The sequence below is a fragment of the Salvia hispanica genome, chromosome 1 (genome assembly GCF_023119035.1).
Source record: "Salvia hispanica cultivar TCC Black 2014 chromosome 1, UniMelb_Shisp_WGS_1.0, whole genome shotgun sequence".
In the NCBI taxonomy this organism is placed as follows: Eukaryota; Viridiplantae; Streptophyta; class Magnoliopsida; order Lamiales; family Lamiaceae; genus Salvia; species Salvia hispanica.
Genome location: NC_062965.1, coordinates 34,233,493 through 34,256,402, shown reverse-complemented (window position 1 = coordinate 34,256,402; position 22,910 = coordinate 34,233,493). Strand labels below are relative to the sequence as shown.

Sequence of the window (22,910 nt, the reverse complement as noted above, 5' to 3'; positions counted from 1 at the left end):
GGGTGTTGTTGGGATTACCTAGCTTGATGAATCCTCTCGGATGGGACTGATGTCCTGCCTCAAAACTCCTCCTTGCTCCTCCTCCACTCCATGCTACACTCTTGAATTATTTGGTAAAACTTATGGTATCGAAAATGAAAAGAGGAGAAGGGAGATGGGGCTACTTATATAGTGCTCTTTCTTTGCCTGTTTGTGGTTGAAACTTGGAGACAAATGCTCCCTCTTTGGGTTGTATCTCAGTTCCCTTTTGGGTTTTGTTAGAAGGTTTTTCATACTAAATTTGTGTAAGTTATGGGGGTTGCCTTCTCGGCTAATCCTCTGCCTCCTTGATCTTGATGGAGGACAAAACAATTTCCCTAATTGTGTTTGTGATTATGTCATGAGACCTTGTCTAGAATGATTCTATTCCCATTTGTGAGATTCTTGGTAGCCCCAAATCATCCTTATGGTCAGCCTTGAGCCGTCTCCTTTCAAGATTCTTACCCCTTTTATTTTACAATATTTTTCTATGAATTGTTGGACTTGTACTTATCCTCTTTTTGTGATACTTTGGCATATTGATGTGGAGGCTCCTCTTGGCAACTTGTGGTCTCTTCAAGACCGAGAAAGATAGAAGAGGGGGAAAGAAGATTTGCTTACAATACCATTTGTCTCATTTTCCCATACTTGCCAAAATTAGCTTAGTCTCCAAGTGCTTAGGGTTAGAATCTTTAAAGTGGAAATGTTGCATTCTAGAATTGCCTTTTTCTAATAAAAGTATTTCCTTTACTTTTATTCCTTGAACACACACTAATTTCCTTGTACTTTATTTCTTCCAATGAAAATACTTAAATTACTTCAAAGTCGAAATACAACGAGGAATGTACGATTACACATCTTCTAAAGGAAATTAAATTAAGCTAATAAATTCGATTTATCCCCAAGGAAAGGAACAAAATTCTGGGGCATCACAGTTCTTGAGTTTCTGCTGCTCATGCGAGTAGATACACTTGAGTGAGTGATATATATGTGTAAGGTGAGGAAACACACACACATACACACAGAAGAAATTAGCTACACATCACACACAATTCGTGTTTATTGTGAGGAAAGATACTGAGTGATTTCTTGAGTGATCTTGATTTTAATTCTCCATAGTGATAATCTTGTTTCGATTTCTTCTTCCGTGGATGTAGATCATTTGATCGAACCACGTTAAAATCTGTTGTGTTCATTTTACTTCATCGTTGCCCGATTATTTTCAATCTATCGCAATCTCTTCAACGTGACGCCGTCTGTGGGAAATCGACAGAGCGATCAATCGATTTTGATTCTTGAGGAAATGTCGATGGCACGTTTTGAGGCTAAGAAATTCACGGGGAAAAACGATTTTGGTTTATGGCGCATAAAGATGAAGGCGCTGCTGGTCCAGCAAGGGCTTGCTGATGCTCTGAAATCGGAGAATGATTTAGAGAAGGAGGTCGTGCCTGATGAGAAGACTGTGATGAGAAATAGGAAATCAGTGATCGAACTCACAGCGCCATTGTGCTATCCCTAGCCGACAAAGTGCTCAGGGAGGTATCGAGAGAGACAATCGCGGCCGGCGTTTGGGCGAAGCTAGAGTCACTATATATGACTAAGTCTCTCGCAAACCGGCTGTATATGAAACAAAGGCTCTACTCATACCGATTCAGAGAGGATAAGAACCTATTGGAGTAGCTGGATGAAATTCAACAAGTCCATCGATGACTTGGAGAACATCGATGTGAGTCTTGGAGTTGAAGACGAGGCGATCATACTGTTGAATGCTCTGCCAAAGTCATATGAGCAACTTAAAGACGCGATGATGTATGGAAGAGAAAGAACTATAATTCTTGAGGAGTTTCAATCCGCTCTCAAGACGAAGGACCTCTAGAAAACGAGCTTCGGGCGGCAAGAACCAAAGGCAGAGGCGTTGAACATCAAGAAGCTCAAGGGTGCTAAAGGAAAGAAGTCCAAGCAGCATGGGAAGAAGCAGAAAGACCGTGGTGAGAAGGAGACTACGTCTTGCCACTATTGCAAGAAGCCCGGACATTTGAAGAAAAATTATTTTTCTTGGAAGAAAAAGATGGTTGATGAAGAGGCTGGCCAAAATACAGCAGATCTGGCCAAAGGTTTGTAACAACCTGAGATTCTGAACATCATGGATACCATAGCAGAAGCTATGTGGATTGTTGATTCGGGCTGTAGTTTTCACATGACATCTCAAAAAGCATAGCTGGAGGATTTTATACCTGCAAGTGGATCTGTACTCCTAGGAAACAATCAAGTATGTAATGTTCTTAGTATAGGAAATATCATATAAAAGTTGCATGACAATTCTATGAAAATCTTGACTGGTGTGAGATACATACCTGAAGTAAAGAGGAACCTTATATCTCTTGGAATGCTTGAGTCTAAAGGTTCTTTCAATTCTGAGGCTGGATACATGAGTATAAATTAAGGTCAGAGAGTGGTCATGAAGGCCATGAGGAAAGGAAGCTTGTATTTATTTACATACTGTTGGTCATAGTGGTGACATGTATCTGGCAGAAGAGGATAAGTTTAGAATATGGCATGAGAGATTGGGTAATGTAGGTGAGAGGGAGTCAAGGAGCTTGCCAAGAGGGGAATAATAGATGTTGATACATCACAGAAACTCCAAGCTTGTGAAAAATGCATCTTGGGAAAAAGCAAAAAAACTTCCATATGGAGTGGGAGTGCACAGTTCTACGTCACCATTGGATTATGCCCACAGTGGTTTGTGGGGGATATGTTCATCAGAGAGTATTGGCGGGGGAAAATACTTCATGTCAATAATCGATGACTATTCAAGGAAGTGTTGGATGTTCATTTTGAAGGAAAAATCCCAAGCCTTAAGCAAATTCAGAGACTGGTGCAATGCAGTAGAATTGAAGAAGGGGACTTCTTTGAAGTATCTCAGCACCGATCATGGGCCGGAGTTTCTTTCCAAGGAGTTTGAAGATTTTTGCAAGGAAATGGGGATTAAGATGCACAAGATTGTGCCAAGAAACCCCCAGCAAAATGGGGTGGCCGAGAGATTAAGTAGAACTTTGCTCAAGAGAGTTAGATGCATGCTTCTAAGGTCTGGAGTTCCCAAGAAGTTCTGGGCCGAAGCAGTAACTACAGTTGCTAAGCTTTTGAACAAATGCCCTTCATCAGCTATAAAGCATGAGACCCCAAACTCGAGATGGTATGGCAGGGTGGAAGACTACTCAAATCTGAGAATTTTTTGTTGTTGTGCTTATGCATATATTAGGCAGTGAAAATTGGATCCCATAGCCTCTAAATGTATTATGCTTGGGTATCCACAAGGAGTGAAGGGGTACAAGCTATGGTGCATTGAGGATGAGAATCAGAAATTGATAGTCAGTAAAGATGTTATTTTTCAAGAAGAGATCATGCCATACCTGCAGAATCAGAAAGATCAGAATGGAGATCATCAAGTTTCAGAAAGTATGGATACAAGGTTTGAGGTGGAGTCTGGGGGGATTACAAATACTGAGCAAGATGACTCTGATGATTGTAGTGATCATGACATCAATAACCAAGGGAACCAGCAGAATAAAGAAAATGCACCAGGCTCAGAGACCAACCTTGATAGCTACCTCCTAGCCAGAGATAGAGTAAGGAGATAGGGAAGAGTCCCATCCAGATTTAGTGATTATGAACTTTTTTCATTTGCTTTTGTGCATTGCTGAGAGCCTTGAGTATTCAGAGTCATCATCACACAAAGAAGCAATGAAGAGTCCTGAGAGGAGTAAGTGGATTGCAACTATGAATGAGGAAATACAATCCTTACTCAAGAACAATACTTGGATACTTGTAGATAATCTGGGATTGCAGAAGTTCATAAGTTGTAAATGGATATTCAAAAAGAAGATAGAGTTTGATGGCATAAACAAAGTCAGATTTAAAGCAAGGTTGGTGGCAAAAGGTTTCACTCAGCAAGAGGGCATTGATTTTAATGAGATTTTCTCTCTTGTTGTCAAGCATACTTCAATAAGAATGCTACTGGCTATAGTGGTATACAACAACTGGGAACTTCAACAGTTGGATGTAAAACCAGCTTTCCTACATGGTGAGCTCGAAGAGACCATATTGATGTCACAGCTTGAAGGGTTCACTGTTCTAGGAAGTGAGGAAAAGGTATCCCGATTGAAGAAGAGCCTCTACGGTCTCAAACAGAGCAGCCGTCAGTGGTATAAAAGGTTTGATCATATGATCAAATCTGGTTTTAGGAGATCCTTGTATGATAGCTGCATTTATATTAAAGAGAGAGATGGGAAAACAACAACTTATCTGCCACTTTATGTCGACGACATGCTCATAGCTGATGTAGACAAGGGAGTGATAGCTGACATCAAAGCTGATCTCAGAAGGGATTTTGAGATGAAAGAACTTGGAGATGCTATGCGGATCATGGGTATGGATATCACTAGGGACAGAGTAAAAGGAGAGTTGAGGTTGCAGCAAACTGAGTATGTGAATAGGCTGCTTAAAAAGTTCCAGATTGAAAATGCTAAGGATGTGAATGTTCCTTTTGCTCAGCACTTTAAGCTATCTATGGAGCAGTGCCCAGAAAATGATGATGAGAGAACTGAGATGAGCATGATACCATACTCTAATATTGTTGGGAGTATCATGTATAGCATGATATGCTTGAGACCTGATGTTGCACATTCAGTTAGTGTTGCTAGCAGAGATATGTCCAATTATGGAAGACAACACTAGATAGCCTTCAAGTGGATACTCAAATACATAAAGGGTTCGACTAGTTGGGGAATTCTTTACAAGAAGTCTGACTTCGACTAGGAGAATTTTTTGATAGGGTATTTCAACTCCGACTATGCAGCAAACAGAGACAACAAGAAGTCTCAATCAGGTTATCTGTTCACCTTGTTTGGCTCGGCCATAAGCTGGAAGTCAAATCTCCAATCGGTTGCAGCTCTCTCAACAACCGAGGCAGAATATATTGCGTTGGCTGAGGCAGTGAAGGAAAGTATGTGGCTCAGGGGGATACTAACTGATTTTGGGTTCGAACAGAGATGTGTGACTGTCCTTTGCTACAGCAATAGCGCCATATGTCTGGCAAAACACCAAATGTATCATGAGAGAAGCAAGCACATTGACGTGCGACTTCACTTCGTGAGAGATGAAATTGAGAAGGGTGTTGTGAAAGTCTCAAAAGTTTCGACTGAGGAGAATGCAGCCGATATGTTGACCAAGGCTTTGCCAGCTTCATAGTTCAAGCATTGCTTGGAGCTGGTAAACATGGTGGAGTTCTTGTCAGACAAAGACAGTCAAGCATTGCTTGGTACTGGTAAACATGGTGGAGTTCTTGTCAGACAAAGACAGGGGATGAAGAGGAGATCTATGACAAGGTTTGTCATGGATAAGATGGAGAACTTTTAAATGTTTAAAAATAATTGTGGGTTTATGCCCAACTTCGTGGCTAGATCAACGCCCGTGTATCATGAAATTCATAATATATCTTTAAGAGCATATGCAGGAGTGGAGAAGAGGTAGGACTAGCGGTTAGTCCGTGGGGGTGTCCGCGCACAATAGCGGACAAGAGGTAGGACGAGCTCTTGTCCATGCCCGAAATCGGACGTGTTATCTCGTGTCTACTATTGCGCAGATAAGAGTAGAGATGTCAATCGGGTTGGCCCATCAGGTTCCGGGCCAACCCGCTCAGGTTGCGGGTCAATCTGGTGCGGGCTAATCGGTTTATGATTTTTTCGGGTTATAAAAGTTCAACCCTAACCCTAAAATCTCGGGTTTCGGGCTAGCCCACCGGGTTAATGGTTGCTACCGGTAATATTAACATGCGATCATTCTAATAAATAATGGTGAAAAATAGTAATCCTTATAAAATTTAAAATATCTAATTATGATAAATTTGAGATATATGCTTAAACATAATCATAAACATGATCAAATACTAATATTTGAGATATTTTTAAAAATTTTAATGCATGTTTTAGAACTTTAAATATTTTTTTAGTGAATTTGAAAATTTTAATTTATTTATCAATTTTTATATTAATAAAAGTTCAATATATGATTTGTATATTTAATATAAAATTGAAAGTTATTTTTTAGATATCTATATTATAAAATTAATCAATGAAGTGTCGAATTAGGAGTAAAAATATTGAATAATAGATATTTTATCGGGTTTTCGGGTCTGACCCTAAAGGATTGCGGGTTAATCGGGTGTGGGCTAATCGGGTTTTAATTTTTTCGGGGCTAGAAATTTCCGACCCTAACCCTATGAATTTTGTGGGCTATTCGGACCAGCCCACGGGTTGCGGGCTACACTGACATACCTAGATAAGAGCACGACCGTCCCGATTTTTTTATTTTTTTATTATTTATGCTCAATATTTATAACTTTGCATTTCATTTTTCAATTTTTTTTATTTGCTAGGACGTCGGCCAGTCTTAGTGCTAGACTACTATTGTGCACTGGGATATCCTAGTAATGTGGCAGTGTAGTGAAATGTCCTAATGACGTAACACGAGGTATTTTTGGAATAACCTAGTGTTAGGCTATTGGGAGGTGCACACTACTGTGGATGATGCTCTAACTCCAAAAAATGTCGCTTTAGTAAAGTTGAATTAAAGCACCACAGTTAGGAGTATATAAATATATGATCTCAATCAACGATGTATTATTTTCCATACCTAGTATCTTATTATCCCTGCTTCCAAATATCTTGGGATGACACGTACGAATATGCCTCAATCAACTTTGGAAAAGTTGCATATGAATTATTATGATGATAATAAATTACTAATAAAATAGAAACGCATGCAAAAGTAAAAATTAAAACGGCATTACCTAAATGGACTCGTATTTTAGACCGTTTCACAGTTTAGAGTCATTGCCCACTTTTTCAGTTTTACTGATTCTTCGCCTTTTTTTTGTTACCCAATTCATCACTCTGTTGCCAAATCTTCGATCACTAAATCATCTATACTCAATTCAGTTCAAACAATTACCTAACCGAACAAAAAAAAATGGGAAACTCATTGCCAAAATCCCCCCAAATCGAACCACCTCAAAATCAACATGAACAGCAAGAGCTAGGAGGAGAAGAATCCGAAGACGAGAGCAGCGAATTCACCTGTGAAATCTGCGTGGAGCCGGCGCCGAAATCCGAGAAAAAGTTCCGCAACGGCGACAAGTGCCACCACCCATTCTGCACCGACTGCGTGGCCAAGTACATCCGCGTGGAGGTGGAGGACCACAACTCCGGGCGCGTGAGATGCCCCGCCGTCGGCTGCCGCCACGAGCTGTTGCCGCTGGAGTGCGCGGAGGTGGTCGGGGCGGCGCTGCTCGTGCGGTGGTGCGACGTGCTGTGCGAGTCGGCGATCGCAGGGGTGGAGAGGTGCTATTGCCCTAATGTGAGGTGCAACGAGCTGATCGTGAACGAGTGCGGCGAGGTGGCGGGAAAATCGAAGTGCCCTAACTGCAAGGAGATGTTCTGCTTCGAGTGCAAGGGGAGTTGGCACGCGGGATTCACGTGCGAGGAGAGCGTGGAGGACAGGGATGGGGGTGACGTGGCGTTTGGGATTCTGGTGGAGCAGAATAAGTGGAGGAGGTGCCCGCGCTGCAGGCATTTCGTCGAGCTCATGGAGGGCTGCCCTATTATTAGATGCAGGTTACTTCTCTCTCTTTCAATTCATAAACACACACACATAGGCAAACTAGTATTGAATTCACTGATACAGATGTGGGAGCGATTTTTGCTACCGGTGTCAAGTGCTGGTTGACAAGCCGTGGTGCCGTTGCATGACCGCTTCTCTGCGGCATTGCCGTGTTTGGTGCTACAGAATCTGTATACTCATCCTCTTCCTCAATGTTGCGCTTCTTTTCTCGTTGTGGGGAATCAAGAAACACAAACGAATCAACAAATAAATCTTCAAATATAGACATGGACCTGACGCTTTATTGCTAGCTATGTATGAACATGAGTTCATCCCCCCTCTTCTCTTATAGTTACTGAATGTTGAATACAGCTTGCTACTTTAGTATAGTAGTAGTAGTAACATTCAACAACGGGTATTCATTATTTGTCCTTTGTTGAGTTCATCGGTTTAGTTGATGATACGATAATGTTAAACCGTTTTGGAGGCAGCCCTTACTTTTGATGCCTACTAAGGATATTTTTTTATACTAACATTCAGAAACAAATGATTACAAACCGAACTCCTCAAACTCTGTACTTACATACCAACATTCTAAATTCTCTTAACAGAGTCACCTTGAACAACGAGCAAGCCTTCAGCTGAAAGAGTCGACAATGCAGTTCGAAGCTGCCAAAACACACAAAATGTTAATTGCTTTGCTTTCATACAAGCCATGAATGAATGCATAACATATAGAGAGGGATGAGGGAACGGGACTCACATCACTAAGGTGCACCTCAGCACCACTCTGATTCTGCTTCTTCAACTCTTCCAGTAACTGCACATTACAATTCTCAACAAATCAGCCAAGACCATCTAACCTTAACTTGAAGTATTTAATATGAATCTGAAATTTCACAAACCTCCATCAAGCGAGCAGACGACCCTCCGATTGTCAACTTGTCCAGAATGAGGCTGCGCGTGGACGACACCAGATTCTCCCGCCTCATTCTTTCACTTGCGGATACTCCAGTCGTTATCAGGTCCATATCAATGGTTCCTGTTCTCATGATAATCAATGCTTCAATACTGGTGAAAAGAGCCAAGATAGTGAATCTGAATTTAACATCCAACTACTGTGGTGTTACTTTCTTGAAATTAATATAAGTCGGCCTTTGACTGAATAACCTTATGTGATGGGGAAGAAGGCAAAACCAAAATGAAGAATCAGAAATGGGAATACAACTATTACCGGTCGAATGGTCTGTTGCAGACTGTTGCATTGCCACTTCGAGAAGCCTAAAAGCCTCGATTACATCCGACTTCTCAACCTGCATGTTCAAGTGCATAATCTTGGTAAATCATCAAGCACTTGAAGTTCGAACCAGGATTACTAAAGAGAGCTTGACCAACCAATTCTGACAAACGAATCCGGGCCAAGCCCTCACTGAGGCGTATCAAACTTTCAATTTGCCTTGGGGTTGCAGTTATGACCTGTATTCATAAAACAATTAAAAACCTAAAATCATTGATTCCTTAAACCCTGAATTATATTCTCATTATCTCCTAACACCAGGAAACAGACTAAATATCCAAATCAGCTAAGGATCTTAAAAAATGTTAATACAGTATATGACCTTTTTGCTGCTTCCTGGGAAATTTCCTCTTTTTCTCATCTCAACATACCCTCTTGTCAACTCCTCTGCAGCTTCATCTGATAATTGTGGGTGTATATGTTTTCGTGCATAGTTTACATAAGCAGTCAAAGTTGGCAAGTCAATGACATCATGCTGGGAACTCTGATTGAAAGGCAAAACTAGGACGAATAAATACAAGTCTCCAAAAAAATATTCAGAAAAATATGAAAGAGAAAAAGGTTCAAACATTAGGATTTTCGAAGTGTAATGCCACAATGTGCTTCGCCAGACGCCTATCTGTCTCCTCATCAGCCTTGTCAAGAATCAAATAGATCAAATCAAACCTGGAAAACAAATGCAAGTCAAATGTACATAGTTTTTATATCAATATGGCAAGTTATTAAATTAATTCAATGGAAAGCTAAGATCCTTCCACATATCCCCATAAATCCTATGAATTCTGAAAATGAAAGTAACCACTGAAAAGAGAGGACAATATCTTGTCTTGTATAAATGAGTCATAAACAATCAACTGTGCTACTGAAATTGTTAGGATTTGTTTCCAGGAGTTCATAAATAATAATCTTGAAATAGTAACTGCGAATAACATGTAGAAAGCCCTTACCTAGACAATAAAGTAGGAGGAAGGTGGATATTTTCAATCACTGACAAGCGAGGGTTATAGCGTGAACCAATTGGGTTGGCACAAGCCAGCACTGAAGTTCTTGCATTTAGGGAAGCAATTATTCCAGCCTTCGCAATTGAAACAGTTTGCTGCTCCATCACCTGATGGTAAAAGCTTTAGTGAGTTCAGAAATCCTCCAAGCCTACCTAAAGCAAAATTCATCTACACCTAATACATGTTACCCCTTTCTCATTATTGCATCAGTAGTTGGGGAACGTGGTCTAAATGATTTTTGCTAAAATATTAGGAGGAAGGTCATGCAAATTTTGCTTACATTGGAAAACAGCAGTAACATTGTTGAATAATGCCCGGGTGAAATCCCGATTTTTGGTTTATACAGAGTATTATTGCTGTAGGATAAGTTTATGAGCATGAACACAATAAAAGAAAATGTACTTGATTCAGACCTCGTGTAACATGCTCCTTACATTGTCAGACATTTTGTCGAATTCATCGATGCAACATATGCCTCTATCACTCAAAACCAAGGCTCCACTCTCTAGGACCTACACAATCATATTTGTGTGAAGTTCAAATCTTCCAGAGTTAATGAATATGGGATCATTGTTCATGAAATTTACTCACGGTTTCACCAGTCTCAGGATCCTTGGCCACATAAGCAGTTAGCCCCACAGCAGAGCTTCCTCTCCCACTAGTGTAAATACCACGAGGAGAGAGCTTATGAATGTACTGGAGAAGCTGCGATTTACTGGTTCCAGGATCTCCAACAAGGAGAATATTTATATCACCTCTGAAGCTAGCACCAGATGGCAACTTCAATGCATTCCCTCCAAAAAGCTGAGGACCAAACATAATGAGAAATAATATACTGATAAACACATTTATCACCAAACTTATGTTGTTGTATAAGGCACCTGGCAAAGAAGGCCTCTCTTTACGTCATCCAACTCCCATATGTTTGGCGCCAAAGACCTAGTCAATTTTTCATATATATCAGGCTGTTTCGATAGTTCTTTTAATTGCTCCACCTGCAATATTCCAGAAAATATTATCCTCAAGAGAACAATATTAACACTTCATTGCAAGTAAGGAATTTAAAGTACATTGATTTCAGATTTCTGAGTTGAATCATCGTCCCCAGTGCTTGCTTCATTTTCAGTTTCCATTGGATCCTGTACATCCATTCTTGACTTATCCGTCGTCTTTAGATGAAGACAATCAATGTAAGTCTGAAACAAAAGAACTCATTATTCACGTAAATACTTTATGCACAAAAGTGATGACATTCAAAACAATGGCTTACATGACAAAAATAAAAGTGCATACCTTGAAAATTGACTTCACTGTCCTCTGTGTCTGACCAACTCTAACACTCATAGCCCTGTATATTCCGGTAACCTAACAGAAACAATAGCACCCCATACCATGTTACAATATGATGCTATACTATAATATCAACATTGAGAATATAATTGCATGTGACCTCACCTCTACCCTGTCACCGGGCTTGCCAGCATCAACCAACTTGTCATGCATTAACAATGTTACAGTGTGTGGCGTTCCTCCATCCGGGATGTCATCTGGAGTCTCTTGGACTCTCACTACTTGCTTATCAGCAAATCTTTGTTCCATACGTACAAGCAAAAAAGAAGTCAGTTAGCAAAGAAAGATTAAGAACAAGTAAGAAAAAATGTTGAGCTTCAACCATTTTAACTGCTGGTGATTTCAATAGTATTTTGTCATGCAAAAACTACCCAACCAGTTACAAACAAGTTTGATACTCACCTGCACCTATTATGAACGAGGGTCATGGAGTTCCTGGAGAGACATTCTTGCTTTGCACACACTGTCGGCTCATTGATTCTTCCTGGTAGATCCAAAAGTTAGAAACTGGGAATCCAATGAATCTACAGGATCAGAAATTACATGCATCGTATGAATAATGGAAAGGCCTTAGCAAGCAATTACCTCTTTCAACAACAATTGGGTCAGAGTAATAACCACAGACCAGGCATCTAAATATGGCTTCTCTAATCTCAGGTATAACAGAGCTACAACGAATGATCATCCCTTTCAAAGAAATCATCTTTTCAACATCTGGCAAACAGAGTAAATAACAAAACACTAATTGATCATCCATAATGAAAGGGAAAGATAAAGTAACTTTAAGAGACACTACAGATGTCAACACTAACCAGAGGGGTTCAGATTTCTCATTGAAATTGAACTCTTAAGATTAAATATCCTGGCTTGTATGTGCTTCTCAAATAAAGGATTGATCCTCCCCACCATGTCCATCAATACCATATCAAATATAGCTAACACCTCAAGAGGATACCTAACCATCTTCGTATACAGGTCACTATCATAATCATACACATCGTGTGCATCGACATCAAGCGAATCACCCTCCATTTCAATCACATGATTAATCATTCTCATATATTTCCCCTCAATTTGCTGAGGATCTTCCCTAAAATGCCTCAAGAACCTCAAAATTGCCGCATTAACATCTTGCACACTGATATTCGTGCCCCAAACGTACACTGCCGGAGCCTCGTCCTCATTCCCCTCACCAACATCTGAAGACGGCGGCACATCATCACTCCAGCTTGGCGTGGCAGAAGCAGTCGGGGTGGCCGACGGTCGCCTACCTCTGCCACGGCGTCTAGCATTACTAGCCGGCGTTGGAGTTGCCACGGGTGTTCTGGCACGTGAGCCTGATGGCAGCGGCGAAGGCGTAGCATAGCTGGAATCACGACCGCGTTTCCGGCGCGAGCGGCCACCGGGAGATGATACTGTGTTACTGACTGGGCTATTCGGCCACGCATCTGAAGACGATTAAAGAAATTACCGCCCAAATTCAAGAAATTAGTATTCCAGTAGACATAACGTCACGAATGCAAGGGCGAACCCTAACTCCGTTATTAGTGAAATTAAGCTTAATAATTCGTGAATCAAAGTAAAACAAACATCTAAAGAGATTTATGACCTCGGAATTCAACACACTGCAGATAGAATATGGAAAAGTTATAAATTAGCGATTGTAACCATACCGTCAGGCGTGTTGACAGGAGAAGCCATGATCTAGGTATACTGAAATGATAGTGAGAGAAAGAGATGAGAGAGAGAGAGCGGTTAGGGCGAGGGAAATGGCATAGTTGTTTGCAGAAAATTGGCGGGAAAATTGATGGTGAGAAGGGGGCACGTTTGGGCTTTATACTTCACTATTGGGCCTATTTTTTAATTTGGACCAGAGCTATATTTGTATCACTCCTATATTCTTCTTTGAAATCAAAATTTGTATAAGGAGAGTCTGGAAGAGTCTTAGGAAGATAAGCACTTGACCATGAAACCAGAATTATTTGATGAAAATTAGTTCATGCACTTGGAATGAAATCATTATTATGCTTAATACTCACTTTATCTTATTTCAAGATGGTCACATTCCGTTTTTTTCTTTGTCTCAACTCAACTCAGATAGACACTCTAGAATTTATTCTCTTTCTTTATTCTCCTTATCAAAATATTTAATTATATTTTTCTATCATTTTATTTTTATCAATAATTTTACTAAATAAGTACTCCTATCTTGTACTCCATTCAAAAGGTGGGATTGGGATGCATATATATTGAATTATATTCCGATAGCATATTTTGAGCCCCACCACATGATTAGGCTGGCCAGTTGACTTAACGTCTCATTGGACTAAACGAAATTTGCCTACTGTAATCATTAGCAAAATCATGATCAACGAATCATATACTTCTACACAATTAGACATGTTATTCGAGTTATTACATCGAATTTCAGGTCGATTTAGTTAGGTTGGGCAATATTTAAACTAGATCGAATTGTCCAAAGTTTTGCATACCGATGATTGAGACACTGCTAGTAAAACTGACATTATTGGTGATTAAAGGTGTTTTGGCCGCCTAATTTCTCATTGTGTGTCATAAAAATTAAATAAGTGAAACACCATTACCACTAGCAAGTAACAATAAAAGAATTACAAGTAATCACACAATCATAAAGTTACCATTGTCTGCGATCCAACTAGGAATAATTTTACAAGTTCAGATCATCCCTCGATACAATTTTCACGCTTCAATTGATACATTTTCTTTTTCAATCCCACACTTAAAGTCACATGTTTAAAAATTAAAATATCATTCTATCTACCGAAGACGATAAACAATATTGTATTAAATCACAAAAATATATTAGTACTTGGACGAATAATATCATACTCCCCCCGTCCCATAAAAATATGTACATATAAAATATCACGGAATTTAATGCACAATTGATAAGTAAGAGAGCAAAAGAAGAATAGTTAAAATAGTGAAAGTGAATAGTGAAACTCATTATTATTAATGTTTATTAAGTTATAATGATGAGTTATAAAGGTATAAATTGTAAATAAAATTATATATGGGTAATGAGTTAGAGACAACTTTTCATAATTGAAAATGCTCAAATATTTATGAGACGGACAAATATTGAAAGTGCACATATTTTTATTGGACGGATAAAATATGAATCTATAAAAGTTAGTTATTTGTATTTTTTTGACTTTGAGGCTTAGACTTAGTTAATGACATTTTTACGAATGAAAAATATATCAGTTGATTTGACAACGACCGTAGAGTTGTCTAGAGAAGCAGGTCGTGTTGGTCTACCTAGACTATTGGGCTTTTAAAATTTTACCAGTCTACACCGGCCATCCAAATGAGGTTATATACGCCATTGGTCCCATAAAAACAAAAATTTTTGAGATGACATACATGTTTTAATGCACAATTCATAAAGTAAGATAGATAGAAATAAAAAATAATTAGAATGTTGTTAATAAAGAATGAGATAATATATTAGAGAGAAAGAAAATAAAAAAAAACAAACTACTTTTATGATGCAGACAAAATTAGAAAATCTATTTTTATGGAACGAATGAATTTTACATGTCTAACTTATTCGCATCTAGCCCACCGGGCTATATATTAGACCAAATTTGTCGGAAAAAAAATGTACTGCTAGTAAAATTGATGATTTTTTTACGAGCAATATAAGCTTCATGACATAGAAATGTCAGTTGAACTAATTCGATTTTTGGGTTGGCATGTTAATTGGTACTTGCGTTGAAATTTATTAAATTACTACCTCCGTCCCATAATTGTCACATTTTGCCATTTCTACTCGTTCCATAATAAGAGTCATATTTCACTTTTACCATTTATAAGTGGATCCCACGTTCCACTAACCAATTTTACTAACATTTTATTATAAAATTAATATATATATAAGAGCATCTTCAAGAAAAATGGTAAACGGAAAGGTAAAGAAAAATAACTACCATATTTACCTCTTCTTCATAAAATTTCATACTCCAATGGAAATGGCATTTGGGGAGGTATTATACTACCTTCTTTCATTTTGAGAAGATATCTTTACCTCTTATCGATAGAAAAGGTAAAAAGTTAGTTATTTTTGTTTCCCTTTTTTAATTTACCTTCATTCCTTGGAGGCATTTACTCTTGAGTGAACTGCGTAAATGGTACATGATCTTTCACTTTCGCACATAAATGGTATTTGATCTTTATTTTATATTATTGTCGGTACCTATAAATCACATTTTTGGTACCTGATGCAATTTTTACCCCAAAATAACCTCTAAACAAATTCATTTTTCCATTTATGTCATAAAGGATATTCTGGATATTGACAAAACTAGTATCAAAAGTGATATTATAATATCTTCTCTTATTCTCCTCACTCTTTATACTATTACTATTAATCAATATTAATATCATTATTTTGATGTTATAATTAATAATTAATTTATTTTTTAATATTATTTAAATATACTTAATTATAATTATAGTTATAATTATATTTAATTATTATGGAGTGATAATATTATTGCTATAATAGTAAAAATTAGTAGTAATTAATAAACAATAATAATTATTTTATATTAAATTACTCCCTCCGTCCGTGAATAGGAGTCTCATTCCTATCTGGCACGGGTTTTAAGAAATGTTAAGAAAAGTGGGTGAAAGAAAGTTAATGGAATAAGAGTCTCACTTGTATATATTAGTTTTAAATGATATGTGAGTAGAGTGAGTTGGTAGAATGTGAGATCTCTTTACTATTTATAGTAATTATCAACCGGGACTCATATTCGCAGACGGACCAAAATGGAAAAACGGGACTCCTATTAGCGGACAAAGGGAGTAATAACTAATCAATATAGTCTTAATCAAAATTTAAAATTGTGAATTATATTCATAATGATAAAGAGTTGAATATTTTTAGTTAGGTGTTTCAACCCTAAAATGAGAATAAATAATTCAATTTAAAATATTCAATTGATTTAATTATTTTAAATAATTAATTTAATTAGTTGTTTTGTTATTGATTTATATTATGAGTGTAATTAGATGTATGTATAAAACACTAAAAAGAAAGAAGAAAAAGAAGAGAAAGGAAAAAAGAGGAAACATAAACTAAGGGGAAAAAAGAAAGAAGAAAGGAAGATAAAATACTAAAATGAAAGAAGAAAATAAAGAATAAGAAATAAAAAAATGAAGAAAGTCACATATTTGGTTCTATTTAACTGAGATTTCCAAAAATATCCTTCATAACAAAAAAATCACATGTTTGGTACCTATGGTTATTTTTGTCATGGGGTACCAGAAACGATATAAAATAAAGATCAGATTTCATTTATGTGCGAAAGTGAAAGATCAGGTACCATTTATATAGTTCACTCTAATTTTTAATAAGATATAATAACCTTTTTGAGAATGTAAATGAGAAATATACCTTCTCAATATATATTTTCCCTTTGGAGATGCTCTAAGTGAGACCTATAATTTACTAATTTATTCAACCTACTTTTATTTATATTTCTTAAAACTCGTGTCCATGGACCATACTAAACGTGAGATTTAATGTGGCACGGAGGTAGTATAAAATTTCTAGTTAACTTTTTAAAATTAACAAGTTATTCTAGCTAGTTTGCATAGTTCTAGGTTCTAGCTGATTGATCTCTGTACAACTATATTTATTTTGGATTTAAATAGATGCAATATGAAAAAATTATTTTATTATTACACTTTATGTTTTGGAATGCATTTTATATTATTATTTTATTTTAAAAAATCATTTACTTTTAACACGTACTTACTTTTATTTTCCTCTGCAATATGTTACTTTTTGAAAAAATATATTTCACCTTTTAAAAAACTAAATAGATAACATACTCTTCCATTATTTATATCACACACAATTCATGTACCCTTTTCACTTGCATACTTTTTCTGTCTAATCTATTTTTATTAATTAAAACTAATTTTCATTTCTCATACCTTGAAACAAATATGCTAGTACCAAACAAAAAATATTTCATTTTTGTTATTTAGATTAAAAATTACTACTCCCTCCGTCCCAAGATAAGTGACTCGTATTTCTTTCTGGGGTGTCCCACTATAAGTGACCTATTTCTATTTTTAGCAAAAAGTCATCTCTCTTACTTTATTCTCCACCTACTTTATTCTCTCTTCTCTCCTCTACTTTTCCCTCTCTCATACTTTACTCTCTCCACTTTAACTTATATAAATATCATTCCTTAAATCTCGTGCCCAAAAGAAGTAGGTCACTTATCTTGGGACGGAGGGAGTACTTTTTAAACAAATAACCGTACTGCATGGGTATTCCATTTCCGGGTCTTATATTCCTCGCTGCCAATTTGGTTTTTACCCTTTTATTTTCCATTTTCACCTTGTCTTACTTTGTATCACAATTTTATCCTGCTTCAGTCAAATTTTAAAAGTTTAGCTTTTTATTTATTCTGAAAGAGGGCAGAGGGGAACTTTTTTAACCGGGTGAAAAACTTGCTTTTTTCAGTGAAGATCTAACTTGCTTTTTTCTTTTCCTTCATAAAAGAAATAGTTCAAATTTGATTCCGATCTCTATTTTCTGGGTTACTTGTCATATTCATTTTTGCAACACTTTTCAGATGCTGCAATTATATCACTCTTTTAGTTTACCGAAAACTGAAATTTTCAATTTTCAATTTTCAATCATTAGAAAATTACAAAGTACTGATAAATCATGTATTAATTGACAAATAATCATTAATCTTTATTTTATTTTATCTCCACTGAATGTATTTTATCTCCACTGTATTTTATTTTCAGACTCTTTTTCACTATTTTGAGTCTTTTATACCCTTTTCTCCCACTTTTAACCTAAATGTAATTTCAAGGTTATTTTAGTCTTTTTCATTTTTATTATTATGTATTATGTTTATTTTATATTAAAATATAATTTTCATTTATTCCATAAATATTATAAATTTAATTAGATTGATAAATTAAAATAATTTATGTTATTTTATTTTAGTTAAACTAAATAGAAGATGGATTGTCTTAATATTAGGATTTATGTTTGATATTTTAGTTAAACATCTTCTATTTAATTTTAATATTAACCTAATTGAGAAATTAGGATTTATTTTAGTTTAACTAAAATATTTTACTTCTTTTTAATAGTTATCATAAGAATGATTTATGTTTCTATTTTAGTTTGATAAGTATTTTAACTTATCAATTTAATTAAATTTACAATATTTGTGGATTAAATGAAAGTAATATTTAATTAAAAATAAACATAGTACATAGTAATAAAAATGAAAATGACTAAAACATCCTCGGAATTACATTTAGGTTAAAAGTGAGGGGAAAAGGGTATAAAAGACTCAAAATAGTGAAAAAGGATCTGAAATGATATTATACTATACGTAGAGGCTTACAATGCATTTTTTTAAATATGAGTACCTCTAGCGTTCGACTTATCCTACGTAGAGATCAATTTTGTAGTTCACTCTACTATTAACTTGTGAATTGAGATAATTAAATCGAGTGAAAGTTTATGCATAGAACATAGAAGTGACATTTTGTGTGAATAACACGATGAATATTTAGTACGCTTGACAATAAAAAAATAAGTATAGGAGGTGAGATTACAATTAGGGAAATAAGGACAAATAAACTTCAATCGACCATAGCCTGCAGGTGTCACCCAGCCGTTGCGGTGAGCTCTTATACCGCACCTCCAACACGTGCCAACATCTTCCTTCGCCTCCTTCAAAATTTGAATTAGTTCAAATACAAGTGAATGCAAATAACAATTAGGTGATCTGCAATATTTAATACATAAACCTGCAATATCTAATACATATAGAAGACTAGGTTCAGAAACAGAGTATTGACATAAAATCATAAGAATCACATATAAGAATACATCATAAATTCAACGAGTACTCAATTTCTAAACACCATCAGAGTCAATATAACTAAGTTTCAAAATCAAAACTAATTTCAGATGAAAAAATAATCACTAAATTCATGTAAAAGTAAAAACTAAACCGATGGTTTGCAACATGTAATTTCGTAATAGATCTAAGAAATAATCATCCAAAATCAAAACAATTTGTTGTCTACAACAAGTAATTGCTCACCTTCTTGAAAAACATCCAAATCAAAACTGAGAATCGAATCGCATGTCATATCGTCTATAACAAATAAAAATTGAAGAACAAATTGCAAGCGAATTGATTTGGTAGAAGCAAAATGCAAAATCGTGAACCAGATTCGTTGGAACTAAGAATGGATGTGAGATTGAATAATTGAACGACTAATTAGAGAGAGATTGAATGAGATGAGTGAATTCAATATTTATCTTCATCATCACGATGAATATCATATGAGATTTGATGGAAGAAAAAAAGGAAAAAGATCGTGAATGAAAGATGGAAAATAAAGCCAGAATTGTTAATTCCGTAACTGCCCTTTTTAATTTTTTTTAAATATAATTTCGCCTGCCATGTGGCAGACTATGAACCGTCTGATTTCCACATCCTAGGGCTGATATTGGTGGTATGGTGACATATTAAGGTGTTGTCATTTTAATACAATATATATATATATATATATATACATATATATATATATATGTGTATATATATATATAAAATATATAGGGATGTATTTGAAGGGGTTGACAGTGGAAGCGCATGCATAAATCAATTACATAATAATTCAGATCTATTTAGCGGATTATTTAGACAAATTCTATTCGCGTAATTATCACATGTATCATGCTCATAACTCAAAAAATAACATGCTTTAAATTAATTGAAACCTAAAACATGCTGTTCTAAGGTTTAGCCATTATACCTTGATGATTCTCCAAAGAATCGAAGATAGCTAGCGCCTTCTCCTCGTGAAGATCTTTAGTACAAAACCACGGATCTTCTGACTGTTCCCGGACTGTGAACTGATATCAGGGTGGGCTGATCTCACCAGCACACTAGGACTTAAATAGAGAAGACAGAAATCCTTTCCCTCGGAGAAGAAGAATAGGGGGGGCGAAAATTTTAGAGAAAAATAAGTATGTTTTCTGTCTCCTTTATTCTCCTATTTATAATAAGTCACATATTGGGCCCTAACAGGGATCTATGGAAGGCTTTGGATATGAGCTCCTCCACTACAGAAGTAATACTGCACTCCCCATCCAAATTCGAAATTATAAGTACTTCGGGTTTCCAATACTTTATATTTATTTCCCGCGCTTAAGATGAAAACATCCATTAATTAATTATTATCTGCTATGGACTTAATTAATTAATATCTTATTTATTCCAAGAGAGGACTCAACAAGAAAATCTTATTTATTATTCATGGAGTGATTAAACTCCAACTAGCTAGGTTCCGAATAATAAAACCTTATTTCAACCTTCTCTTGAGGATGTTATCAAACGAGACTCACCTCGCGCACGATTCAACATAATAGCAATCCTAGCATCGCTAGATATTAATCACCACTACCCAATATACCAGGCTTATTGGGTTGCGAAAAACCCGCATCATTTGGTAAGTCAAAGTAGTGCATAATCAATACCGTATGCTCAATGCCAACGTACATTGATTGAGAAATAATTTACGAGACCTTGTCTTTCAGTAGATAGCATAAAGACTGTCTCGCTGTTAGATCCATTCAGTGCTATACCACACCAACGTCATCTTATTTCAGTAAGGCTTAGAAATAATCGGACTGACATTGCAACCTTTCACGATAGGTAGTCTAAGCCTATCTAGGTTGTGAAATTATTCTTTTTCTTTGTTTAGAACTGACCGTGTTACCTTAAAGTGAACGACGCCCACAACCGGTCTACTAAAACAAAGACTTAGACTTTGTTAAGTTACTTATACATTTAAATATGCAATAAACATCCATTAAATGTAAAACATAACAACATTATGACAAAAATAATCTGTTTATTCATTTGGAAAATAAAATAAGAGTTTTAACAGTATTCAATCACTCGAAAGGTGATTTCTAGTATACAAACTCTAACAGTATTCATATCCTTTTTTGCTTTAATGTTCTATTATCCTTTTTAATCTTGACCATTCAATTTAAAGATCTAATGGCCCAAAATAGAGCCTGATTAATTAAATTATATTCATTAAAATAATCGAAAAGGGTCCTATTGTCTTTCACATTTGATTTAGTTATGGTAAGTAGCTTGATTTTCTCCATCAAAAGATTTCAGACTTTATTTTCTACGATACAATCAATCTGTCTTCTCTTCCATCTTTTATTCTTCTAATATTCTCCATTGAAGCTCCATCGGTTTTCTTCTTCTTTTAATTCCGAATTCTTATCGTGCAGTTCATCGCTCCCTCGGCGTTATTCTTCTTCTTAATTTCGAATTGTTATCGTGCAGTTCATCATCTTACAATTTCGGTTTTATTGGAGAAGTCGTGTTTCCTTGACATTTTCTTCAACAATGGAAGAAGGTAATTTACGTACTTGAATCTGATGTTTTCTTCAACAATGGAAGCCATTCTTTTGTTTTCGTTTCGTTGACGTTTTGTTCATTACTAATTCGTTCCATGAATTTGACGTTTGAATGTACGTCGCTAGTGTAATTTAATCCACTAGGGTTAAGTACTCTTTGGTGGTTAGGGTTTATTATGTTGCTTAGGCGACAAGTCTCATGTATTATGGTTTAGGGTTTTATTATTTTGAGTCATTACTGTGTGGTATTTCGCGATATATTTAATGTTCGAATATTAGTGTATAATGCATTTTTCTTATCTGTAATGTACGATGTATAGCATATAATGAACATAATTTCTGATATGATTCTTGTTTTGAATGTACTTCATAAGCATAATTTAATCCAATAGGGTTTAAAATGGCATTGGTGGCTAGGGTTTATTATGTTGATTAGGCGAAAAGTCTCATGCGTTATGGTTTAGGGTTTTGTTATTTTGCGCCGCTGCTGTGTTGTATTTCGCAATTTATGTAATGTACGAATATCAGTGTATAATGCATTCATTCTTTTCCGTAATGTACGATTTATGGCATATAATGACTATAAATTCTGATATGCATGTTGTTTTGTTTTTATGTGTAGTGTTCGTTATACCAGAATGTTCTCCACAATTGAAGCCCGTGGTTGGTCAGAAGTTCCAATCACTAGATTTTGCTTTCACATTTTACGATGTATATGCCCGCGCTGTTGGTTTTGATACGCGCAAACAAGGAATGAGGAGGTCGGACGGTGTTACTACTTGGTATTCTGTCGTATGCAATAGAGAGGGCAGCAAGAGGTCTAATGAGGAAGACGAAGTGAATGCACGATCTGGTTTTACTATAAGAGCACTATTGATCCCATTACATATAATAAAGTGCGAGTAGTACTGTAATGTGCATCATTCATAAAATTATATACATTATTATTTACATTTCATACATTATTAGTTCATTTATAGACATTATGTTGGTTATTAGTCGGTCAAATTATATTGATTACTTTAAACACTAGATAAAATTTTATACATTATTTTATTCGTAGACTACATTATTAATGTCAGACTTTACATTATACAATATC

At 36.0% G+C, this 22,910-nt stretch overlaps 2 protein-coding genes across 3 annotated transcripts; one reads left to right on the top strand and one right to left on the bottom strand.

Moving 5' to 3' along the window:
• The first annotated feature begins 6,929 nt into the window (after positions 1-6,929).
• On the top strand, positions 6,930-8,164 carry LOC125201814 (E3 ubiquitin-protein ligase RSL1-like). The gene is made up of 2 exons (XM_048100071.1): positions 6,930-7,688; positions 7,759-8,164. Exons 1-2 carry the CDS (start codon positions 7,045-7,047, stop codon positions 7,943-7,945), a joined length of 831 nt encoding a protein of 276 aa, XP_047956028.1. The 5' UTR covers positions 6,930-7,044; the 3' UTR covers positions 7,946-8,164.
• LOC125201813 (DNA replication licensing factor MCM4) lies at positions 8,154-13,114 on the bottom strand. 2 transcript variants are annotated; one of them, XM_048100069.1, is made up of 18 exons: positions 12,996-13,114; positions 12,135-12,770; positions 11,908-12,036; positions 11,725-11,806; positions 11,428-11,560; positions 11,266-11,337; positions 11,043-11,168; positions 10,854-10,967; positions 10,564-10,776; positions 10,386-10,484; positions 9,919-10,079; positions 9,541-9,637; positions 9,294-9,455; positions 9,070-9,150; positions 8,909-8,987; positions 8,580-8,716; positions 8,438-8,494; positions 8,154-8,343 (listed from the first exon to the last, which is right to left on the bottom strand). In XM_048100069.1, the coding sequence occupies exons 1-18, from the start codon at positions 13,021-13,023 to the stop codon at positions 8,269-8,271; spliced, it is 2,481 nt and encodes an 826-aa protein (XP_047956026.1). In that variant the 5' UTR covers positions 13,024-13,114; the 3' UTR covers positions 8,154-8,268. The 2 variants fall into 2 exon arrangements, with proteins under 2 accessions (XP_047956026.1, XP_047956027.1); XM_048100070.1 differs by having other exon boundaries at positions 10,407-10,484.
• Between the last annotated feature and the right edge of the window lie 9,796 nt (positions 13,115-22,910).